We start from the raw sequence: 18,072 nt of genomic DNA on the forward strand, positions 1-18,072 counted from the left end.
ATATGAGAAAACTTAAAAAACTAACGCTGCATCCATAATAATTTAATAAATAATAAAATAAATAAATATTATAGGACATTATTACACACATTGACTAAGTCCCACAGTAAGTTCAATAAGGCTTGTGTTGAGACAACGATATATATATATATAATATAAATATTTATAAATACTTAAATACATAGAAAACACCCATGACTCAGGAACAAATATCCATGCTCATCACACGAATAAATGCCCGTACCAGGATTTGAACCCGGAACCATCGGCTTCATAGGCAGGGTCACCACCCACTAGGCCAGATCGGTCGTCGAATCCATAGATCGCTAAAATACAAAACAGGCAAAAATAACTCAGTGTTTTTAACACTCGACTCGAGTGTCGTTGTATGGAGTAGGTTCCCAACTTGAGCCCTTCTATGTCCTCCGTGGCAGGATGGCTGCGCCCAGCAGCAGCATGCTTAGGTATAGGCGCCGTGTTTGATGACAGACTTGTGCATGTCATCTATCTTCGAAGCCAGCGGTGCAGCAGCTAGCCAGCCACAAGGAAGATATGTTGGGGATTATCATGAGATCTTCAGTCTTCTTCGTAAAGATGGTAGCTTATAAGACGAAACTTTCGGGTAATCTCAATTATTTGACCCGGGTACGTCCTTAAACTACGTCCATAAGAGAGGTATGGGCTTTGTGAATGTCATCTCGCTTTGTGTGGTAGGGCACAGCCAGTGGATGTCATTCCAGATCTAGAGCAGAGCCCAACTGGGGAAGTACCTCCACCTTACAGAAAACAGCAGCCAAATAACACTAGACCCTACTCATAGTGTTGTGTTCCTGCCGGTGTTCCTGCCGGATTATCACCTATACACCACCATATTACAATAAATAGTTATAATTATAACCGAGCAAAGCTCGGTCGCCCAGGTACTAATATTTATTCAGACAACACATCAATTATTACAAAGAAGATAAAACAGTGGAAGTTGAATAATACAGAACAGATAAGGATGTGACGCTGAAATGGTCTCCATTCAGCATTGCAGTTGGCACGACTAAGCGTTGTCAACGGCGCTAGTTTTCTGTGGAGCCAGTGAGGTGAGCGGAACGGCGTACTGCGCGACTTGTGCGACAGATAATAATAAATAATCAGTTATCAATAGGCAATATCAAATAAAAATACTTATAAATAACAGCTATTAAGGTACACATATTACACATTATACATGCGAGTTCATTATATTGCGGTAACCAGATATCTACTTGGGGGTTAATCATATTTAGGAACTGAGGCTATGTAGAATGATGACCTTAGGCAGCAATACCCTGTTGAGCTATTAGGTGTGTTTTCAGTTTAGAATTGAAGCTACTAACAGTTGCCGCCGTTAAGTCTGTTTATTTATTTTTTAATGCTAAAAGGATCGAACTACATTTTGTAAGTTAAAAATCATTACGAATATTAAAATTTCAACATTTTTTGTAATCTCAAAAGCCTGTAGTAAAAAGTGGAATGACATTTTTGCATAAATAATATTTCGAAACATAATTATTTACCCATAGGTGATGTGAAAAGCAGTATATGTCACATGTCAGCAAGATTATGTTCACCTTACCTCGCCGTAAATATGTCATTTTGGTCCCTTGTGACACAATTTCCTTTTGTTTCAGGGCCTTCTAAGTGTCTGCAGAATGTCCTCCTGACGTGTAAATGTCCAGCGCCTGATTCAGGTTGGATGACATTTAATATCATTGCATATACAGTAGCGGAAAAAATCTATCATGTTGCAAATTTTTTGAAGGCATTTCATTCGAAAAATGGCAAAGGTAGACTTTAATATCATATAAACAATGATTGTATTTTTTACTGTCGTCTTTTTTCGCAAATTCAGTTACGATCCAGCCGGCCTAGCCAAGGTGACAATCGCTATCGCTTCAACAACGAATCGCTTGGTGTCTCTATCACTCTTCCTAATTAGTGCGACAGTGACAGTTGCGATTCGATCGCTACGGAGCGTAAGCGATTTGCACGTTGGCTACGCGGCCAGGTCCGAAAGCCCAAAGATTCCGACCTCGGCGCGTTCTCGTGCATGGCCGAAGGCAGAGCCGGTCGGGAAAGCAGAGCTCGGAAACGAACCAAAGGCTATGCATGCGAGGCTGACTCTACGGAGCGCGTTCATGTAGGCCAAATACGAGCTTCAGAAGAGCTGAGCTCGGACAAGAAGAAATGGCTTTGTTTTAAAAAAACAAGGCTGTTGTATTCGAGCTGCCGTTCGAGGCCAAAGGCAAGGCCTGCGAGAGAAAAGTAAATTGCACCAATGGCCAAGTTGGAGTGATATCAAAGGCCCATAGGAAGGCACCGTTTTTAGGGTTCCGTAGCCAAATGGCATAAAACGGAACCCTTATAGTTTCGCCATGTCCGTCTGTCTGTCTGTCTGTCTGTCTGTCTGTCCGAGGCTTTGCTCCGTGGTCGTTAGTGCTAGAAAGCTGAATTTTGGCATGGATATATAAATCAATAAAGCCGACAAAGTCGTACAATAAAATCTAAAAATTTAATTTTTTTTAGGGTACCTCCTCTACACGTAAAGTGGGGGTGAATTTTTTTTTCGCTTCAACCCTAGAGTGTGGGGTATCGTTGGAAAGGTCTTTCAAAACTAATAGGGGTTTTCAAGAAACATTTTTTGATAAAGTGAATATATTCGGAGATAATCGCTCCGAAAGAAAAAAAAAAATGTGTCCCCCCCTCTAACTTTTGAACCATAGGTCAAAAAAATATGAAAAAAATCGTGGAAGTAGAGCTTAAGAAAGACATTAAATGAAAACTATAGCGGACATGATCAGTTTAGCTGTTTTTGAGTTATCGCAAAAAGTTTTCCCTTCATAGTAAAAAGACTTAGTTTAATTAGGTACTGATTATGCAAATTTGCCTATTTGTTTAACTTGGGTGAAAGGTTTACTTTAAGCTCCAGTTTAGCTTATTGTGACGAAAGAGTAACTACGGAACCCTACACTGAGCGTGGCCCGACATGCTCTTGGCCAATTTTATTATTAAGAATAATTTCACTTTCAAATTAAGTTTTTTCTTCGTATGGGTGATGAAAAACATTGTCTGTAACTCGGGGGTAAGAATATTGTTACTCGAGTTTTTAATTCACTCCAGCCTGCAGCTATCGTGAATATATAAACTCTCGTAGAATATTTCACTTACCACACTCGTTGCACAATGTACTATTGTTTAACAGGTTAGGGTCTTAGGCGTAATCATTTAACAAAATTCATACTATGTGCTGGAAACGGCGGCTGGTTCTCTGTTCAAAGTCGCTTTCATCTACAAAGCGGCAAAACGCTAGAATCAGCTTCGAGCGTAGCGCTACGAGAACGTTGGCAGTGAATGCGTTAAGAGTTACGAATCCCGCCGCTCCCATACAATCGAAGTTAGGCTCTCATTTCAAAACGTCATGCTTCATTTCATGGTATGAACATTTACATATTACTAACGAGTAAGTATTGACCGCGGCCGGCAAAACGTCCCACTTTGTCGCTTGTAATAAGGTCGAGATTTACTTACATCTTTGTACTGCAAATAACGTGACATGGCGTCCAAGTGGGTCGTTTGCCGGCCGCGGTCACATATCCATTTTCGTTATATAAATTTTTTTACCAGGGAAACATTGTATCAGACAAGGATATGTTACTTGAAACTTCACGTTAAATTTCATATCATTTTAGAATGTAGTTTGTAAAAAAAAAAAAACATGACTGGAAAGTTCGTGCCTACATTTACATATTTAATAGGACGAAACCTAAGACTAGGTAGATAAGGATCTTAAACTTAGGAAGATGAAACGTTTGAATTTTTCAGCGTGTACAGCGGTGGCAGAAAGTCCCCGACCGACTGGTGCCGAGACAGGTTAGATCTTTTCGTATTTTTATTAATTTGTGTAATGAGCACAAATTGTTGCACGAAATTGTTCCTGAGTCATGGGTATATCCTATGTAATTTAAGTATTTATAAATATGTATATATTTAATATATATCGTTGTCTAAGTTACCAAAACACAAGCCTTATTGAGCTTACTGTAGGACAGTCAATTTGTGTAATACTGTCCTATAACATTTATTTATTACAAGCTTTTTTAACTTGCAATGTATTTCTTGCAAGTTAAATTTGACCCACTTCCCGGTTTCCGATGAAGCTATAAAATTGCATACATATATATGTACGTCGGGTGACAATGCAATATTATGGTCTGATGATGGAGACAGGAGGTGGCCATTGGAACACGATACATAGCGCAAGAAAGGCGGACTTAATGCCTTATGCACTCTCCTGCATTTTTCTCATAGGCAAGTTCGGTCATCCGATATCGGAAGGCGCTTCCGGAAATTGAAACCATTAACAGTTTTGAAAGATTCACGGTTAGTTTCACTACACTTAAATCGACCGGGATATAAACCGTGCTTACCTTTTGTATTGTTTTTATTCAGTTCCCGATATTTCGACGCATACATGCATCTTGTTCACGGGTAACTGGAGATAGCGGGCGGGTGTCAAAGTTGTGTAGACCGCGCTCGGTCTACCCTCATTCGTGCGCGTCGACTGCGTCCGCTTTCAGCGTTACCGTAACGTTATAAATATTAGGAACTATTACTTATGCAATCAAATAAATTAAAATGTTCGTATATGATTTTATAATTGTTAAATAAGGTAGAAGTACTAGTGCTCGACGCTGCACTAGTACTCGACATGGGCACTTTATGTCAAAGTGACAAGAATTAAGTTCGAATACAGAAAAATCTTCGTTGTTCAAATTTAACCTATATTTCCATGAAATAAAGTGCCCATGTCGGTGACTAGTGCAGTGTCGAGCACTAGTACTTCTACCTTACTAGCCGTGACATTTTTCAAGTGTTTTTCTATAAAAATACACGTTATGATCCGTTATCTTCTTTCTAATGCTAAAAAAACGAACTACAGTGATTTTCATTTTTATCAAAATCCAAGCAAAATAAGCGATACGAGGGTAAAGCAGATCGTACACTGCATTTATTTATAAATTTCTTTAGACGCCGTTATTGGTTTTAGTCGCAAAAATGACAAATTAATAGATTTAGTCGATGAAATTGTACATTTTAACTATTAGAAATACTAGTTTCTATTATTTTAACAAATCAATTTTTAGAAAATAGACATTAATTAGTAATGAATTTTTTTCTGATGGACGTGTAAGTAAACGCGCGTAAAGCACTGATTTTGATGATCTTATTTGTAAATTTCGTAAAGTTTGGACTGCTAAAATGGTAATTTTGTACTACACATATCTTGTACTTCAACTTTAATAAACTACATTTTTGTTATTATAATTTTGAAGTAGTGTAAATGAAAGTTAGAATTAATTATCTGGTGCTTTATTTCATGCATGGTGTGAAATAATTTATCTTAAATACAGTCGAATACCCTATTGCGGGTATCTTACCAGTCAACCATAGAGTAAATCTGAAATGTGTCAAGGTGGGTGTAGTGGCGAAAAAAAAACATTACTTAAGTACCTCCTTTTCTACATAATTAGGCGTAGGACGCTATCTTTTTAATTTAATTGTATGAAATAAAAAATTAACAATAATCGTTCTTTCACCGGTCTCCCTTAGGGGGCGTCCACAAATTACGTAACGTAAATTCCTAATTTTTTGATAAAATCGTGCGTGACGTAACGCAAACCTTGACCCACCCCCTTCCCCAACGTAACAGGACCGTAACGCTTGGCTTGACCCCCCCCCCCCCCGCCCTCCAATTTGCGTTACGTAATTTGTGCACGCCCCCTTATTAAAGTCGGTTTTTTTTTCTTAAAAATTATCTAGATTGAGATATTTTGGGATTTTGTTAAAATTTATTCATTGATTTATATGTGACAGGTAGCGAACAGGCGTCGTGCAAGCGGAGCCCCGAGCTCTGTGAGGCCCCGGCCAACCGGGGCTTCAAGGTGCAGGTCCAAAGAAAGGGCCCCGCGGGGCTCGCAGCGTGGTGCCCCCTCCTCAATAAATGCTGAATTGTGCAAACTGTCACGTACTGTCATTTATAATAAATAGTCAGTAAACTTTCATTTTAACATACTTTTATTTTGCTCGTCCTGTGTATTTGTTTCGATTACAGTAACGGAAAATAATCTTAAGATAGAGAGATAAGAATAAGACACCCGTAATATAGCAACACCCATAGACTACGAAGACCGCTTAGCGTTGCTTGTTAGTCACCGTAGGCTACGGTGGCCAAAATCGAGAAAAAACTGTCCAAAAATTTAATTTTGCAAGTAGCAAGTACCAGGGCCTCATGAGTTACGAGAAGGTGTCGCTGACCAGCCGGCCGCGGCCCGGGGCGGGCCGGGCGCGTAACAAGGTATGCTCGCGCGTCTTGGCTATATACTTTTGCTTTGTTTACCTGAATTAAGATTTATTTTTGTTGACTCCTAGGAAAAGTATTGTATGCAACGTTGTATAAGTAGGTCAAAAAATGCTTGTGGCGTATTCCTTTACAATGTTCGCCTACGCCTTCGGCTCCGGCTCACATTGTAAATTGTAACTCACGCCACTCGCCTTTTTTGACCGTTCTTATACAACTGTTGCATAAAATACTATTATCTACACACTTATCATAAACCCTCTATGATGTCTTCAAAATCCGTAAATAATGACCAACGTACATTACGATATACTGTTTTGTTACAACAAATTTCTAATTTGTGATAATGTTTTAATTGCTTCATAACTACATCAAAATCGATTTGGTTATGATATTCAAATTTGGAAATTTTTATAAAAAAGTATTTTGATTTGACCTCTATTCTAATATCAGTCGAGATGCATTTTTGTTCTAAATGAAATGTCAATTGCATACAATTTTGACATATCTCGCATGTAAGTTTGTATCGAATGATACGGAAGTAGACCCCCGACTCTAGTTTGTCTCTGAATAAAAAAATAAAAACTACGAATGCGTGAAATGCATGAAAAAAGTTTTCATTTACCGCCATTTGACGTACAGTTTATCTTTTAATTAGTTTTAAGTAGGTATACAATGAATATATTTTGTTGTTTTTAAAGTAACTATAGCAAAAGCTTCGTATAAAATGAGCGATAAAAATATTTCGGTGACGCCACCACATATTCACGAGTTCCGCCAAGAGAGCAACGATGCCCCAACGTTGGCTGTAATTTGGGTTAGTGAATATACCATATAAAGTTTATGATGTGTGTGTAGATAAAATAGTGTATGTAACTGTACATAATTAGGCATTAAAACACTCGTGTGATCCTTTTAAGAAACTCACTTCGTTCGTTTCTTAAACCCACACTCGTGTATTTTACCTAATGATGCGATTTAATTTTCAAACGAGAGGCTAACGGGGGCGAAAAATTAATTCATCTAGGTTTTATTGTTGGTAAGATTCCCTTTTCAGCGGTTTCAAATAAAGAATTCAATGGATATATACATGCCGGAGAACGACAGAATTATGCCATCTATCGTCTTTAACAGGCTATTCATCACGCCATATTTGACAAATAGAGCAAGCTAGGGTGTTACGTTACACCTGAGTGGCGTTTGACGCAGTTCCGCCAAGGCGTCATAGAGTGCGCTGTTAAAACAATTGAAATCGAGAACAATTGAAGTTATGCTTTCAATCATTCTGCAGACGGAAACGAGAGAAGATGGCGGTTCCTGGGTCTAGTCTAACCCACTGGCTTGCTTAAGATAAGGAGTGTAACGTGTGCTATGATTTGTAAACTGTCTTGTCTAGTAAAGATTGTGAGTTGAATATCGTATTTCATTGAAAAACCGTCGTCATCCACTATTGAAGGTTTTGATGTGCTGTCGCTAGTATGATACGCCCACGATTCCCGACATTATATATATACCGGGTGTGTTCTGTAACAGGAGCAATAAATTAAACTGTAGGCTTTTTATTTAGTCGTATGGCATATTTCAATTCTTGGTCGCTTTACAAATTTACAAATTAATATCTAAGGTCTTCACTCAATGGGCTGCGTTTTCGCTTAGCTTAAGTAACTCCAGAGGATCTCCCTTGTACTTTCTTTTTGGACACTCACGGACAATATGGTAAATGGACTGTACGGGTGCTCCATAGTCGCACTTCGGTGTATCTCGCCACCCACGCTTAAACATAAATTCTCCGGATCGCCCGCTTTCAGTGCGAAGTCTATTTAGTTGGCACCATTGCCGTCTCGGAGCCGAAAAGCCCTGCGGTTTGCTGGTAGGATCGTAGCTGGCATGGGATGCCCTGAGCAAGTTAGCAATCCAGTCCTCCCTCCATTTATCCTTGATGTTAAAACTGCTTTCTTTAAGTTCCTGTGCCGTATTGGCCGGTGGACGTCGGGATTTTAAGCGTAGCCTAGGCGGACAGAAAAAATCAGAAAAGACGGGTAGCTTTGGATTTGAGGCAATTTTGTTTGCTTCCTTTAGCAGGGCTTGTTGTCTCCTGAGATGAGGCGGGGCAATGTGGCTCAGAGCCGGCAGCCATTGTGTCGGAGTGGACTGTATGGTACCGGTTATGCACCGCATGGTTTTTCGGAGCTGGACATCGACCTTCTCCACATGTGCACTATTGAGCCATACGGGTGCGCAATATTCACCAGCGGAATAAACTAGGCTGAGTCCCGTCGTACGAAGCACGTCAGCGCTGGCTCCCCAAGTAGTTCCAGTCAGCTTGAGCAGAATATTATTACGGGTTCCTAGTTTTTTGCTCAACTTACAGAGATGGGAACAGTATGTAAGAGAGCGGTCAAAGGTTACGCCGAGATATTTTGGCTGTGGATTGTACACAAGGGTTTTACCGTCAAAGTTTACTGAGGGGGTGTATGAGGCCAGTCTGTTATTTAGGTAGGCTGTACTCCTCGAGCTCACCAACATTTGTTCAGCAACTTTTAAAAATAGCTTATGTTTTAATTTATACTACACATTGAAGTTAATTCTAAGACGCAATGTATTGCGAAATTTGTTACGTTTAAAGCGTGACAAGCAACGTCAAATACACCGATGTCAGCGTACATTGAAAATAATATTAAATTTGTATGAAAAAGATAAAAACTAAAGATTTCATAAGTTTTAAAAGTTGTCAATCAAAAGTTATATCGTTTTAGGAGTACAATATATGGTTTAATTATTTGCTCGTGTTACAGGAAACACCCGGTATATATATAATGTCGAGGCATAGGTAGGTGGAAAAAATAATACGAGGTATGATTTTTCCATATAATAGAGATCAATAGCTATAGAGGTAAAAATATATGCCTAGTTGTTTGTGTTGTCCTGTCCCGTCAGCCAGGCGACAATAGTTTCATAGTTTTTCAGAAAAAATGTTATACCTACAACGTTCTACTAATATACTAAGTAGATTAATCTTATAACTGCCATAATATGTACCCCATCGAAAACAGAACATGTGAAAGAACACCAAGTTCGTTAACGCTTTCGTGAATAAAGAAGTGAGATCTAACTGGAAACCAAGTTCTTTCAAAGCCCCTTAGATCACAGTCGCAGCTCCTGGCATGCATAACGCTCTTAAAATGATTTGTGATGTTATGAGGCCTCTGTTTGGCCTGGCCTAAAGTGCCCGCGGTCGGAATCGAATCAGCGTCCTCCGTGTACGCGATGAATGCCCGAGCGGTCGTCTGGGCTCGGTGGGATGGCTCGAAATGTTCAAGTACCTATATGACAATTTCCCGAAGGCATGTGATAGGTAGATAGGAGTGGTAAATACGTACATTTTAATTAATTTTTCGATTAAATAATAAAATAAAGTTTTATTGATTTCGAGATTGAATATGATAGATTTTAATTATAAATCCAATCAATGCAATTCAGAAGTAATTATTTTTAGTAATTATAATACTGGGTATATAAGCGTACGAAGCTGGGTACGAAGCATCATTTGTACACAAGTCACAGGAGAGTAGACGGTCGCAAGTTGACGGCCGGAAAATATTACAGATATCTACAAACTTTTTCATTTTCAGAATTATATACAATGGTGTATTTAGAATAATAACAATAAACATAATGGATATATACAGTGGATTAATATATATATAGCGTAAATCTAAAATTACATATACATAAAAATAATGTTTGTCAATTTCTTGACTTTTTAGCTATTGCGATGCCATGAGCGTCAAAGTAAGAGGTCCTTATTAAAACAGTACGTTGTGTATACATACCTACATGTATTATATAACATGCTGTTTTATACTAATGGCATACTTTGTTTTGCTATCAGTTTTTTTTTCAGAAGACAGGTAAGTGCTGTATTTATGTTTTCCGGCCGAGTCCGTCAAACAGAAAAATAGTATACACACCTCGGCCAGTGAATGAGAAACCTCAGATCACATTTTTGTGGAATTTGGTGTGATCTGACACATTTCTCACTTTATTGTTCTAGGTTTGTAATACACATAGTATTAAGACTATTTATTTATGTCCGTTTTTAAGGATTTTGTAAAAGTGCAAACACGTATTAAAGCGATACATTTTTGCACTTCCTTATTTAAAAATTGTACAACAAACATCAGAAAATCGGAACATTTAGGTAGGGTAGGGTAGGATTGTTAGGTAGGCTCGTAGGTAGGGCACTCGACAGTAGGTAGGCAGGATTTATGTCAAGTGTTATTTAATTTGCATTTATTCATAATTCTCGCTACTATTGCCACAGCCGCTGTCTCGCTCCCAGTGAGTGTGGCGACAGTAGGAGACTCATCCCGATCATACCATTACCTAAGAGTAAGAACTCCTTATTAAAACGGTACGTTGTGTATACATACCTACATGTATCATATAACATACTGTTTTATACTAATGACATACTTTGTTTTGCCATCAGTTTTATTTTCTGAAGACAGGTAAGTGCTGTATTTTTCTGTTTTCCGGCCGAGTCCGTCGAACAGAAAAATAGTATACACACCTCGGCCAGTGAATGAGAAACCTCAGATCACATTTTTGTGGAATTTGGTGTGATCTGACACATTTCTCACTTTATTGTTCTAGGTTTGTAATACACCTAGTATTAAGACTATTTATTTATGTCCGTTTTTAAGGATTTTGTAAAAGTGCAAACAAGTAGTAAAGCGATACATTTTTGCACTTCCTTATTTAAAAATTGTACAACAAACATCAGAAAATCGGAATATTTAGGTAGGGTAGGGTAGGATTGTTAGGTAGGCTCGTAGGTAGGGCACTCGACAGTAGGTAGGCAGGATTTATGTCAAGTGTTATTTCATTTGCATTTATTCATAATTCTCGCTACTATTGCCACAGCCGCTGTCTCGCTCCCAGTGAGTGTGGCGACAGTAGGAGACTCATCCCGATCATACCATTACCTAAGAGTAAGAACTCCTTATTAAAACGGTACGTTGTGTATACATACCTACATGTATCATATAACATACTGTTTTATACTAATGACATACTTTGTTTTGCCATCAGTTTTATTTTCTGAAGACAGGTAAGTGCTGTATTTTTCTGTTTTCCGGCCGAGTCCGTCGAACAGAAAAATAGTATACACACCTCGGCCAGTGAATGAGAAACCTCAGATCACATTTTTGTGGAATTTGGTGTGATCTGACACATTTCTCACTTTATTGTTCTAGGTTTGTAATACACCTAGTATTAAGACTATTTATTTATGTCCGTTTTTAAGGATTTTGTAAAAGTGCAAACAAGTATTAAAGCGATACATTTTTGCACTTCCTTATTTAAAAATTGTACAACAAACATCAGAAAATCGGAACATTTAGGTAGGGTAGGGTAGGATTGTTAGGTAGGCTCGTAGGTAGGGCACTCGACAGTAGGTAGGCAGGATTTATGTCAAGTGTTATTTCATTTGCATTTATTCATAATTCTCGCTACTATTGCCACAGCCGCTGTCTCGCTCCCAGTGAGTGTGGCGACAGTAGGAGACTCATCCCGAGCATACCATTACCTAACTCAGCAATAGTTATTAATACTCGTATTAGAAAAGGTATAGTGTAAGACACATTCATGCCTCGAGCCTGACAGTTGCGCCGCACACTGTGTGCTGCAGTCGAGGTGTTTCATATGGACACGAACAAACTGCCAGAACATGTACCCACTGCCTTGAATCGCGAGCAGTAAGGCCGTGCACGCATATTCTGCCATGCACTGTACTGTGTCCATATTTAATACCTTAACTGTAACCCTGACTGTCAAAAGTTGGCATTTGGCAAGTCACCGACTATAACACATGCGGCGCCGTGTAGCGTCATCTGGTTCGGCTGTCTGTTTGCTTAGACCACACCTGTTCTACAATCAATAACCGTGTGCTGGGAATGCGGAACACGCGGCGGTGTGCAAATATTGGAGCCAATGTACACCGCTGAAGTAGGTGGCGTTTTGCGGCGCGACGCCATACTGTTGATTGGATTGGCAAACGCGAGCGCTTGTCACACTAGTCACCGCATGGCGTACAGGGCCGTGCCCACCTACTGCAGCGGTCCCACTTGAGGGTACAATATTAGGCACCACGTGTGCGTATCCTTGTCTATTCACGGATAATGTTTGAGAAACTAACTAACGAAGCCATTTTCACTTCAGATAAATTATATGACACCCAGTGCAAAGTATTGAACCGCGAGGACGACTACAAATGTAAGTACACCAGCTCTATCTTGGCTACTGTTCTCCCAAGTGCTCATCAAGACGAGTCGGATGACCAAAACAGCGTGTGCCTATGCTGCACCAAACCTGAGTTCCACTAGGTACTGCCAGGGTTCAGGATCAGCTCTATCTTGGGTACTGCTCTCCTAAGTGCTCATTAAGACGAGTCGGATGACCAAAACAGCATATGCCTATGTCACACCAAACCTGAGTTCCACTAGGTACTGCCAGGGTTCAGTATCAGCTCTATCTTGGGTACTGGTCTCCCAAGTGCTCATCATGACAAGTCGGATGACGAAAACAGCGTGTGCCTATGTTGCACTAAACCTGAGTTCCATTAGGTACTGCCAGGGTTCAGGATCAGCTCTGTCTTGGGTACTGCTCTCCCAAGTGCTCATCAAGACTAGTCTGATAACGAAAACAGGGCGTGCCTATGTTGTACCAAACATGAGTTCCACCAGGTACTGCCAGGGTTCAGCATCAGCTCTGTCTTGGGTACTGCTCTCCCAAGTGCTCATCATGACGAGTCAGATGACGAAAACAGCGTGTGCCTATGCCGCACCATACGTGAGTTCCATTAGGTACAGCCAGAGTTCAGCATCAGCTCTATCTTGGGTACTGCTCTACCAACTGCTCATCAAGACGAGTCTGATGACCAAAACAGCGTGTGCCTATGTTGCACCAAACCTGAGCTCCACTAGGTACTGCCAGGGTTCATAAGGAGGATGAGTAATATATCAGACCTTTAATCCCTTGGACGTACCCACTTAGGGCGGCACGTATTGCAACTCTATGAGGTACAGAACATTACGTCCCAAAGAATCTGGAATTTCCTGGATTCAACGGCCATCAGTAATGAACTCTAAAGGGCTGTCACAATAGATCACTGCCTGGTCGACGTGGCACTCACAGGCCCACAAACTACAATAATAATAAAACCCCTTGGACGCCTTTTACAAAATTACGATATTTATTATTGTTAATTGTTAATTATCAATCACATTTTTAATTATCATTAACAATTTATTTATTTTTTAATGGTCTAATTTAATTAATTTCCTTTAATTGATTCTAATTAACCTTTTTAATGGTTAATTGCATTAAGAATTTCATTGTAATTACTTTTTGTATACGAGTCGGTGCTAACATAATTTAAGGAATTGTAACTAACATTTTTCTTTATGGGCCCCGGCCTGAAATAAACGGATATTTAATTTAATTAACTTTCGGCCAACACTGGCAGGTTTGCTGACATTTTGACGCTTGGAGAGCGAAATGCTGACTGAGCGCCCGCCGCGGGCTCCGGGGTGCGATTTGATTAACGCAGTGCGCGCGGGGAAATGTGACAAATCACAATTTTAAAGTCGCTGCGATTTTTTTCTACTATTGTAGTACTATGCGCGCACTGACAAAAAAATAATAAATAAAATAAATCTTTATTTCCAAAAATTCAAGTTACAGAATGTAGCAGGGTCTCCGCACTAGGCTTTGCCTGTATCGCGGGGTACCAGGAATACATTATCCCACAGAATGAAAGTTACAAACATAAAGTCCAGCTTTTGGCAAAATAACTTATAACTAACAATCATATTGCAATACAATGAAAGTATATTATGTACATTATAGTCTGACTATACATACTTACCTATTTATAAAGTAAATTAGTTAAAGTACTGTTATAAATGGTCATAAGCGTATGGACCTGTTTTAATTTCTTTTAACACCTTCACTCCAAAATGAACCTTAACGTCCAGAACAAGTACATTATCTAATATAGCTTCTGTCTCGGCATAACTAAGAGTATTTAAGAAATTAAATAGGAGTTTTTTTGCTTCTATAGTGGTGCTAGATCTAAGGTTACAACACCGTTTAAGTATGGAATTGTAAGTTGTCACTAGAATGCGATTTCCAAAACGTTTCCCAAAGGCGGAACGTACTTCGGGAATTGGTAAATTGAAAATGCGTTTTTGAACTAAGGTATTATATGAAGGCAATGTTTTAGAGACTTTGTGTGTGCATAATAAACAGATTTTGTGTAAGAATAGCTGCCGGACGGTCAAAACTTGGGCTTAAGTGTAAAGGTTAGAGGTTGGAAACCGATAGGGTTTTTTGAGCATTACTTTTAGAACAGAGCGTTGGGCGTTGGGAGCGTTGGGTCGATTTCCAACATACAGGTCTTTGCTGCACTGCCCCAGACTGAAATACAGTAACTGATCACAGACTGACAAAGCGCAGTGTAGATCATTTTTAAAAGGCATTCATCTGCAGAATTACGGAGTTTTTTAAATATATATATAGACTTCCTAATTCTTCCAGATAGATCTTGAATGTGTTGTTTAAAGTTCAGCTTTTCGTCTACTAAAAGACCAAGATATTTTATAACATTAGTTTTCTCGATAGAATTACAGTTGCAGGGGTCAGTGCATGAGTGGATTTTTATTGTGGGATTGAAAGATGGTTGTGTGGAGGCGGTTTTGTGAAAACAGAAGAACTTAGTCTTTTTGCAGTTCAGGGTCAAGAGATTGGTACGGAACCAGTTAGATGCAGTTTGCCAGCCCTTTTCTGTTGTGGTGACTGCATCCTTCCAGCATGTATCATTAAAAAGTATTACCGTATCATCTGCATAGCAAAGAATTTCAGAATTTGGGATTTCGAGATTAAGGATGTCATTCATGTATATCGTAAAAAGAGTGGGGCCAAGAATACTTCCTTGCGGAACACCGAAATTAATCTGTTCAGTAAAACTTTTAAAAGATCCTACTCTAACAAGTTGCCTTCTTCCCGACAAGTAACTTGCGAACCACGACAGTGGGACTCCATGTACGCCCATATTTTGAAGTTTGCGAAGTAAAATTGGTATAGACACAGTATCAAATGCTTTAGCAAGATCCAGGAAGACGCCAATACATTTTACGTATATTTATAGGTTTTCTCTTTTTATTATTATTTTTAATTAGTTTTGACAATGCGGGTTGCAGATGAATTATGTGTAAATAGACATTCTGTTTTGACGAAACTTGAGACGAAGCCTGCGCTGTGGATTTGATGGAATGCTATTTTTGGTTAAAAATCGTAGTGCGCGCTTGGCCTAATTTACCGTTACTTGCCATTTTAGTTCTTTATGTAACCGCTAGATGCCTGCGATTCTATGATATAATTCAATTCAGTTCAAGTTCAAATATACTTTATTCATGTAGGTCTAGCAACAAGCTCTTATGAATAGTAAGACAGTATTACATATTATTAGCTTAAGCTAATAATCAGAGCAATTTATTGATGTAAATATTATTCGAGATATAATACTAATTAATATAATTCATAGATCAAATTTAATACTATGAATTTCACAAAATATCGTCAAACAAAAAACAACAATTGTATATTCTTATTCTGTTTTTTACTATACCTACTTAGAAAGCGACAGAGATAGCTTCGTTTGGAGTGAAGTTAGGCACATTAGACCGTAAAGAAACAGAAATACGTGACATGTGGCCCGTTTATTCAGTTTACTACTGTAGTAAGGTAAACCGAATTTACTCGTAGTTTGGCAGCTCATGGTAGTGGTACAGGTCACGTGTCCGTCTTACGAATTTTCAATCTGTCGATTCTGTCGGCCACGTGACCTGTCGCGAGTTAAACATTTTTTCCCCATCACAAAAAGTGCACAGCGCCGCTAAAGAAGTTTTCACTTCAAAAATAAAAAAAACCCACTCACCCTACAAACATTTTTTATTATGAAAATTGTACTGAAACTTATTATAAATCCGAATTGTTGAATGAGTTAGTAATTAACGCCCATGATTGCGGAATTATGATTTATTGCTAGTAATGGTGAGGTTATGCACTAATAGCGAACCCTAACTTTCAATGAACTGAAGCATAAAGGAGCTCACTGATGACCAGTTCGCCGGACGATAACGGCCTGTCAGTTATTCGCGATTGTCAGCTTTTGGGAATAACTGGCAGGCCGATATCGTCCGGCGAACTGATTTGCTCATCACTGAATAAGTGATAGTTCGCCAAGACAATATGTTTTCACATCATCTATTCGGAAATCAAAATGGCACTTTTCTTCTCTGCTCGGAGGGATCAATGCGGCATCAATCCACCGATGGTGGATTTTTATCTTGCACACGAATGACTTTCATCTTATTCATTTTATTCCTACTTATTATATTTGTTCCGTTCTTAACATTTAGTTTTATGTATATTTTTTTTAATACCACGACGGTGGCAAGCAAGCATACGGCCCGCCTGATGGTAAGCAGTCACCGTAGCCTATGGACGCCTGCAACTCCAGAGGTGTTACATGCGCGTTGCCGACCCTTTAAAAATCTGTACACTCCTTTTTTGAAGAACCTCATACTGTAGACCCTCGGGAAAACCTCGGCAGGTAGCTCATTCCACAACCGGAGCGTGCGCGGGAGGAAGTTCCTCTTAAACCGCACAGTGCGTGACCATTTAGGTTCTAGGGTGTGAGGATGAACACCCTGCCGACGTGTTTATTTGATGATTTATATAATATAGTATGTATTTACAAAGTCAGTGTTTATGAGGGGAATCCACCTACAGTTAATTGAAATTTAATTACTATTTGTGTTCATTTTTGTATTTTATAGTTCAATAATAATTTCAATAAGCAATTGAGTCTGTATATCTATGTTTGTGAAAATATTGATAGAATGATCGACCTCAGACGCCAACCCCACCCTACAGTTTTAGATGCACTCATGGACATTTACGTATCCTTACACCGTGTTTTTACGAAGTATTTCCATGTGTGATATGTATATCAAAATGAAAATGTGTTATTTTGTATCAAAATGTGCGTGTAACTTTACAAGATCTTTTTTGCATTTGTAAGTAATCTTTTGCATGTGTTATTTCCTCACCTCCCCGCCAATTTCATTAGAATTTTTTGTACGCAAATACCTGAGACATAAAAGCTAGTTTAGTTATGTATGGTCTAAGGCGTGCGCCCCTGAGGGACAGAATACACAATGCGACAAAATTAAAAACACGTTTTAACTTTCCTGACAAGATACAAAAAACAACTTACGTAATTTGGTTGAGTTATTGGTTGCCCCTCCTCCATTTCATCTCTACTTATACATATTATTATATAGTCTAAGTTCATGTCATGTCCTTGTGCCACCCTAGCGCCACTGGAGAGAATTCGAACTATTATTTACAACTGACAGCTGGGCCCTTTTACAACTGTTCTACCATAAGAGATTTTCCTCCTTCTTATACACTCCATAATCTTATCAGTTAAATGCACTGCAATGATTAATTATTTATTTATTTTGTTCGGTAAATTAAAACAACAAAATTATATGATTTTTTATTATTATATTTAAAGTTAATTGATTTATTGTGAATTGCCATCTCTTAAAATG

The 18,072-nt window shown here is 38.9% G+C and overlaps 2 protein-coding genes across 3 annotated transcripts in view; both read left to right on the top strand.

The window, feature by feature from the left end:
* LOC133526023 (uncharacterized) overlaps positions 1 to 6,092 on the top strand; it is a 37,544-nt gene extending 31,452 nt beyond the window's left edge. Inside the window, exons 9-11 of the mRNA XM_061862499.1 lie at positions 1,662 to 1,721; positions 3,853 to 3,900; positions 5,905 to 6,092. Coding sequence (XP_061718483.1) covers positions 1,662 to 1,721; positions 3,853 to 3,900; positions 5,905 to 6,038 — 242 coding nt within the window. The 3' untranslated portion in view covers positions 6,039 to 6,092. The remainder of the gene's footprint in view (positions 1 to 1,661; positions 1,722 to 3,852; positions 3,901 to 5,904) is intronic.
* A 3,308-nt stretch (positions 6,093 to 9,400) lies between these two features.
* LOC133526372 (uncharacterized) overlaps positions 9,401 to 18,072 on the top strand; it is a 43,276-nt gene continuing 34,604 nt past the window's right edge. The window contains exon 1 of one of the 2 annotated variants that reach the window (XM_061862982.1): positions 9,401 to 12,664. In XM_061862982.1, coding sequence (XP_061718966.1) covers positions 12,571 to 12,664 — 94 coding nt within the window. In that variant the 5' untranslated portion in view covers positions 9,401 to 12,570. The remainder of the gene's footprint in view (positions 12,665 to 18,072) is intronic. The other variant, XM_061862973.1, reaches the window with a different exon arrangement.

Source organism: Cydia pomonella, chromosome 1, assembly GCF_033807575.1.
Source record: "Cydia pomonella isolate Wapato2018A chromosome 1, ilCydPomo1, whole genome shotgun sequence".
Classification (NCBI taxonomy): Eukaryota; Metazoa; Arthropoda; class Insecta; order Lepidoptera; family Tortricidae; genus Cydia; species Cydia pomonella.